The sequence below is a fragment of the Neopelma chrysocephalum genome, unplaced genomic scaffold (assembly GCF_003984885.1).
Source record: "Neopelma chrysocephalum unplaced genomic scaffold, ASM398488v2 Primary Assembly neopelma1_124, whole genome shotgun sequence".
Classification (NCBI taxonomy): domain Eukaryota; kingdom Metazoa; phylum Chordata; class Aves; order Passeriformes; family Pipridae; genus Neopelma; species Neopelma chrysocephalum.
The window spans coordinates 1,982,917-1,988,916 of record NW_020897786.1 but is presented as its reverse complement, the minus strand read 5'-3'; the positions used below and the strand labels follow the sequence as shown (position 1 = coordinate 1,988,916).

Here is a 6,000-nt window from a genome sequence, read left to right as displayed (position 1 = left end):
AGTGGGTGACACTGTCGGGGCCAGGACAGTGGGTGACACTGTCGGGGGGGGGCCGGGACAGTGGGTGACACTGTCGGGGGGGGTGGGGACAGTGTGTGACACTGTCGGGGCCGGGAAGGTGGGTGACACTGTCGGGGAGGAGCAGGGACGGTGTGTGACACTGTCGGGGCGGGGACGGTGTGACACTGGCGGGGAGGAGCAGGGACGGTGTGTGACACCGTCGGGGCGGGGCGGGGGCGTGCCCAAGGTCGTGGCTCCCCGGGAAGGCGGAAGCTGGTCCCGGCTCCCCCGTGTGCCGGGGCCAGAGGGGCCATGGCCGGGGCCGGCTGGGCCCCGCCGCGCCTGGACGAGTTCATCCTCACCGAGCGCCTTGGCTCCGGCACCTACGCCACCGTCTATAAGGCCTTCAGGAAGGTAGGGCCTGGCCCGCCGCGGGGATCCCCCTCCTGCCCCTCCATCTGCTCTGCCACTCCCATGGGACCCCCCCTTTTCCAGCCCTCCACGTGGGGTACAACCCCTACAGCCCCAGCCTGGGACCTGCAGCCCCCAGCCTGGGACCTGCCACCCCCTCGCAAGGGTTCCTCCCCTCTTCTCTGGCAGACTGGGGGAGCACCCCAGGACGGCTGTTTGGGTGGGGGGCTGCAGGGTTACCCCCGTCCTTGGCAGAGGGACGTGCGTGAAGTGGTAGCCATCAAGTGTGTGAGCAGGAGGAGTCTGAACCGGGCGTCCGTGGAGAACCTGCTGACAGAGATCGAGATCCTCAAGACCATCCGCCACCCGCACATCGTGGAGCTCAAGGACTTCCAGGTGGGCTGGGGGCTTCCTGGGGGGCGCTCTGAGCCAAAACTGCTCTGGCTTGGGTCCATCCCGGCTTCCCAGGGGTTGTATCAGTGTTGCTTGGTGGCAGCAACTGGGCAAACTGGTCCAGGCGAACCTGTGTGGGTGGAACTGGTTGGTGTAGCATGATGGGGTCTTATTTCCTTGCAGTGGGACAGCGACCACATCTATCTGATCATGGAGTTCTGCGCTGGGGGCGACCTCTCCCGCTTCATCCGGATGCGCAGGATCCTCCCCGAGAAGGTGGCACGCATCTTCCTGCAGCAGCTCGGTAAGGACACACTCCCTGTTGGGGACCCTCCCTGGGGGTTTTTTGGGGCAGGGCCACACTGCCATGTGCCCGTCCACCCGCCCAGCCTGCGCCCTGAAGTTCCTCCACGACCGCAACATCTCCCACCTGGACCTCAAGCCACAGAACATCCTCCTGAGCACGCCGGAGAACCCCCAGCTGAAGCTGGCAGGTCAGAGCAGCTCCCTGGGAGGGGCTGGTGGGGGAGAATTCTTTCTCCTTGTCCCTCCATGAGCCCTTTCCCTGCCAGATTTTGGCTTTGCGCAGTACATGTCGCCGTGGGATGAGAAGCACGTCCTGCGGGGCTCCCCCCTCTACATGGCCCCTGAGATGGTGTGTCGCCAGCAGTACGATGCCCGCGCAGACCTGTGGTCGGTGGGCGTCATCCTTTACGGTGGGCTTTGGCTTTTATCTCCCCGGGGGGTCCACTCAGGGCAGGTTTCTCCCTCTCCAACTCCCCCCAATTCTCCTTCTCCTCCTGCAGAAGCACTTTTTGGGGAGCCACCCTTTGCTTCCCACTCCTTCACCGAGCTGGAGGAGAAGATTCGCAGTGACCGGGTTGTGAAGGTAATGTGGGATGGGATGGGGTGGGATGGGATGGGATGGGATGGGATGGGTTGGGTTGGGTTGGGATGGGATGGGTTCTCACAGCAGTCAGTGGTCTCAGCCCCTTCCCTCCCCAGCTTCCCAGCCGACCCCAGCTCTCCCCAGAATGCCGGGATCTCTTGGGACAGCTCTTGGAGAGGGACCCTCTGAAGCGCATCTCCTTCGAGTGCTTCTTTGCCCACCCCTTTGTGGACATGGAGCACGTCCCAGGCCCTGAGAGCCTGGGCAAGGCGGTGAGCGGGGAGCTGGGGGGCTGCACCCTGGGAATGTGGGGAGGCTGAGCCTTGAGCCCCACCTCGTGTCCCCCAGACTGACCTGGTGGTGGAGGCAGTGAAGAAGGATCAAGAGAGGGATGCCAACGCCGCCCTCTCCCTCTACTGCAAAGCCCTGGAGTATTTCGTGCCAGCACTGCACTGTGAGTCCCCCTTGGGGGCTCTGTGTGCCCTGGGTGTGTTTTGGGGGACAGCACCCCAGGAGAGGTCAGTTTTCAGCTCACCCACCCCAGTGTTTGGTCTCCTTCCCCCGCAGATGAAAGCGATGCACGGCGGAAAGAAGCCATCCGGGCCAAGGTGAGCCAAAAACCCCTGGGAAGGTGAGGGGCCACCCCCCCATCCTCTGTCCCCCGGTGACATCCCCTCACCCCCCAAATGTGCACAGATGGGGCAGTACATCTCCCGAGCAGAGGAGCTGAAGGCTTTGGTCAACTCCAGCAACAAGAACCTACTGGAGAAAGGGAACCCAGCTAGAGAGCTCCTTAAAGGTGGTGGATTTTCGGGGATCCCCTGGTGTTGGAGCGGTTGGGGGGCACTGGTGGGGTTTTGGGCTGAAGGGTGAATGTTTTGGGCAATCCCCATTGCCATGTCTCCTTGCAGAGATGGCCAAGGACAAGCCTCGGCTCTGCGCAGCGCTGGAAGTGGCTTCAACTGCCATGGCCAAGGTGAGGGGTGGGTTTGGGGCCCCACTCTTCCCTCAAGTGGAAGGGGAAGGAGCAAACCTGGTGGGGAGGGAGCTGATGGATCCTCCCCAGCTGCAGCCAACTCCTGGGATCTCTTGCAGGAGGACGAAGGCGGGGATGATGGTGACGCCCTGGAGCTGTACCAGCAGAGTCTGGGGGAGCTGCTGCTCCTCCTGGCTGGTGAGTTGGGGCTGTGGTGGGGGCTGGAGGGCAGGGGCGGATCCTGCTCCCATGCCTCATCCAGTGGCACATCCCTCTTTCCTCTGCAGCGGAGCCAGCAGGGCGGCGACGGGAGCTGCTCCATGCGGAGGTGAGTGCCAGCCATGGGACACCCACCTGTCCCCCTTGACCTGACTCCAAAGAGACTGTGTCATCTCTCTCTCTCTGCCAGATCCAGATGCTGATGGCCCGAGCTGAGTACCTGAAGGATCAGATCAAGGTACGGTTGATGGGTGTGGGTCTGGAGCTGAGCGAGGATACAGGCTGGGAAACTCTCCTCTCCCTTGGCAGATGCGGCAGGCACAGTCCATGGGCAAGGAGGCGCTGGCAGAGCCCGTCCGGAGTGGTGAGTCCCCCTTTTTGGAGGGGACTGGTGGGGAATATCCCTCCAGCTGCCACAGCCATGAGGATATCCCTGCCCACGGGTGATCCCGACCCCGCACACCGTCGTCTCCCCCCAGCATGGGGTCATCCAAGTCTGGGAGCCCACCTGGACAGGGTGACAGTGGTGTGTGCAGCCAGGTGAGTCCCCTCTGTCCCCCGGCACAGCCTGTACCTTGCAGTGATTCCCAGGAGCCGGCCAGTGGATGCTGCTCACTGCCCTGTGCAGAGATGCCGTCGGAAAGACGAGGCTTCCGTCCCTGCCGCATCAGGGTAACACCTCAGAAGTCACCCTCGGGCTCCAATCCCCGGGGGGTCCACAGGGCCATCTGCCTCCTCTCCCAGGCACTGGGCTCGTTTCCCTCCTGACCCTGCCTCGACCGTCTGCTGCTGCAGCCTCCCCTTCCACGGCGGGCGGGTTATTCCACTCTAATTCCCTCCGCTGGCTGCCACGGGATGGGTATTTTTATCTTGGCACCGGGCTCCAGCAGAATATCCACCCTGATTTTTTGGCTGGGTGTTTCTTCCACCTCCCAAATTCTGGGGGAGCATCTGCACAGCCCAGGTCCACGGATCCCAGCCGGGAGCTCGGGGTGGTCAGGGATGCTCTGCTGTGCCTTCCTCACCCAGCATTCTACCTCTGTACCCACCATGGCTCATCCAGCCTCCAGCACCCCCTTGCACTGTCCCAGCCCAGCCATACCTCCCTCTCACTGCTGGAGCATTGGGAATGAGGCTTTTTGTTTCCAAACCTGGAGTCTGGCAGGTACTGACTGCATCATCATTGTCATGCGTGTGAGCAGTGTTCAGCAGGGACTGACTGAGTCTGACATGAGCGGGAATCAACCACCCTCAGGGGCAGACATCCTCGGCATCCTGCATGCTCTGCTCTGCTCCTCAGGGCTCTGACAACCCCAAGATCCAAACCATATTTCTGGCAATCACTTGTCAGGGCAGCTGAGGTCCACCTGTCCTGCAAAACAAGGGACTAGTCTCAAAATCTTCTGTATCTCAAGGGAATGTAATTTATTGTCTTTAATAAATGCTAATTTTGGTTTCTCCACCTCCTCCGCCCTCAGGTTTGTGATTTGAGCCCTAGGAGGGTCTCCAGCCAAGCCCAGGACCCAGAGCCAGCATGGGATCCTGGAGCCATCGAGGAGGGCTGGGGACCCTCATCCCTGTCCCCCAGGAGCAGAGCCAGGGTGTGCTCTCCTCTGCTCCAGTGGTGCTCTCCTTCCCCGTGCTCCCTGGGGACACGAGGCAGCCAAAGCAAGGTTTGACCTTGTTTTCACTTCCCATCTTTTTATTTTTTGTGTGCATGGAAAACACAGAGCAGAACGACACGAGCTGTTACGTAAAATCTTGTTTTCTCCAATAGATTTTTGTGGCGGGTGAAGAAGGACCGGGCTGGGCCGGGAGGGAAGGCAGAGGGGCTGGAGCAATTGATGAGGGGGGATTTTTTTGGGGGGTTCTAAGGATATTCTTAACCACGACCCCAGCCAAGCTCTTCCTCAGACAGCCTTCTCCCCAGATCCTGCCCCTGTGCTGGCTGCTCCGTGCCCAAGCCGGTGAAGAGCTTCCTGGGCAGATGCGACGAGGCATTTTTATATGTTTTTATTATTCTGAGCAGAGATTATATCTCAAGGCTTTAAAGAGCTTTCCAACCCCGCGTCCTCCCCCGGGCCTGGGGCTAGCACGGAGCCGCTGGGGATGGCTGCACCGGCTGGCTGCAGCAGCCGGCGCGGATAATCGCGTCTGCCTTTATGCGCGGCTGATTCTGGAGCCTTTGGAAGCAGGACGAGGCTCCGGATGCTCCCCCCGGGGTGATGGAGCTTGGGGTGCCCTGGCTTTGTGTCGGGGTGGATGTGAGTCTCTTCTGCATCAGGGCTTTTCGGCGGAGCGCTACCCAAATGTCACCGCCCCGACTGGAGGGGAAGTGGCAGGGAGCGAGCAGTCCCCAGCCTGGCAGTGTGGCCTCTGTCACTCAGCGTGGCTTCAGCTTCACAGGGAGGAGCGAGCGCTGCCGTGCTCTGGTCCCATCCATGCCACCATCCAGCTCTCCAAAAGGGCTCTTCCAACCCTCATGGCGTGGCTCTTGGGGCCAGATTGTCACCCAAAGAGAGACACGGGGGTGGCAGATGGGTTGTCACACTCGTGGTGCCAGCCCATGGGTTGATGTGAGTTCAGACACTCAATGGGCTGGGGAGAGCTGGGTCAGTGTGTGGAACCAACCCTGGGTTTTCCCAGGGCTCTTTAATCTGGATTAATCCCGGTAGCTGGACCAGCAGCAGTTGTATGGATGGGGCCATCCCTTCCCACAGCAGCTCTCAGGGAAGTTTAATTGCCTGCAAAAAGAAGGAACATTCCCCCAGCCTTGCATGGTGGCTCAATTTTTTCCGCACTTTAACAATTGCTCATTTAATGCTTAATCTATTGGGGAAGCCACTTTTTCATCCCAGGCTCCACAGCAGGAAGGAGGAAGATCCTGTGGCCAGGTAAGGAAGGGGCTGGTGCAGGAGGGCAGGAGTTCTGTCAATAAAATTTATGTTATTTGATCAGTAAAATTTATTTTATTTTATCAACAGGATTCCCTGCTGCCAGCATCCTTCAGCAGCCAGCAAGGGCTCACTTGGACAAATCCATCCCAATCCTGGCCCTATAGGTGAGGGAATTATACAGGGAGTGTAGAAGAGAAAAAGTACATTTTGTGCTT

General features: G+C 60.1%; 1 protein-coding gene across 6 annotated transcripts; it reads left to right on the top strand.

Annotated features, from left to right (window-relative positions):
* Window positions 1-262: 262 nt before the first annotated feature.
* Window positions 263-4,681, top strand: ULK3 (unc-51 like kinase 3). Of its 6 annotated transcripts, none has more exons than XR_003536627.1 (16): window positions 263-414; window positions 667-807; window positions 988-1,108; window positions 1,194-1,298; window positions 1,377-1,520; window positions 1,611-1,693; window positions 1,810-1,965; window positions 2,042-2,147; window positions 2,261-2,301; window positions 2,390-2,492; window positions 2,605-2,669; window positions 2,789-2,867; window positions 2,932-2,997; window positions 3,079-3,126; window positions 3,198-3,252; window positions 3,456-3,517. XR_003536627.1 is itself a non-coding variant. In XM_027698110.1 (16 exons), exons 1-16 carry the CDS (start codon window positions 313-315, stop codon window positions 4,565-4,567), a joined length of 1,767 nt encoding a protein of 588 aa, XP_027553911.1. In that variant the 5' UTR covers window positions 263-312; the 3' UTR covers window positions 4,568-4,681. The 6 variants fall into 6 exon arrangements, 5 of the variants coding, with proteins under 5 accessions (XP_027553911.1, XP_027553912.1, XP_027553914.1 ...); XM_027698110.1 differs by adding an exon at window positions 4,367-4,681 and having other exon boundaries at window positions 2,957-2,997; window positions 3,079-3,252; window positions 3,456-3,560; XM_027698111.1 differs by adding an exon at window positions 4,189-4,347 and having other exon boundaries at window positions 2,957-2,997; window positions 3,079-3,252; window positions 3,456-3,560.
* The last annotated feature ends 1,319 nt before the right edge of the window (window positions 4,682-6,000 follow it).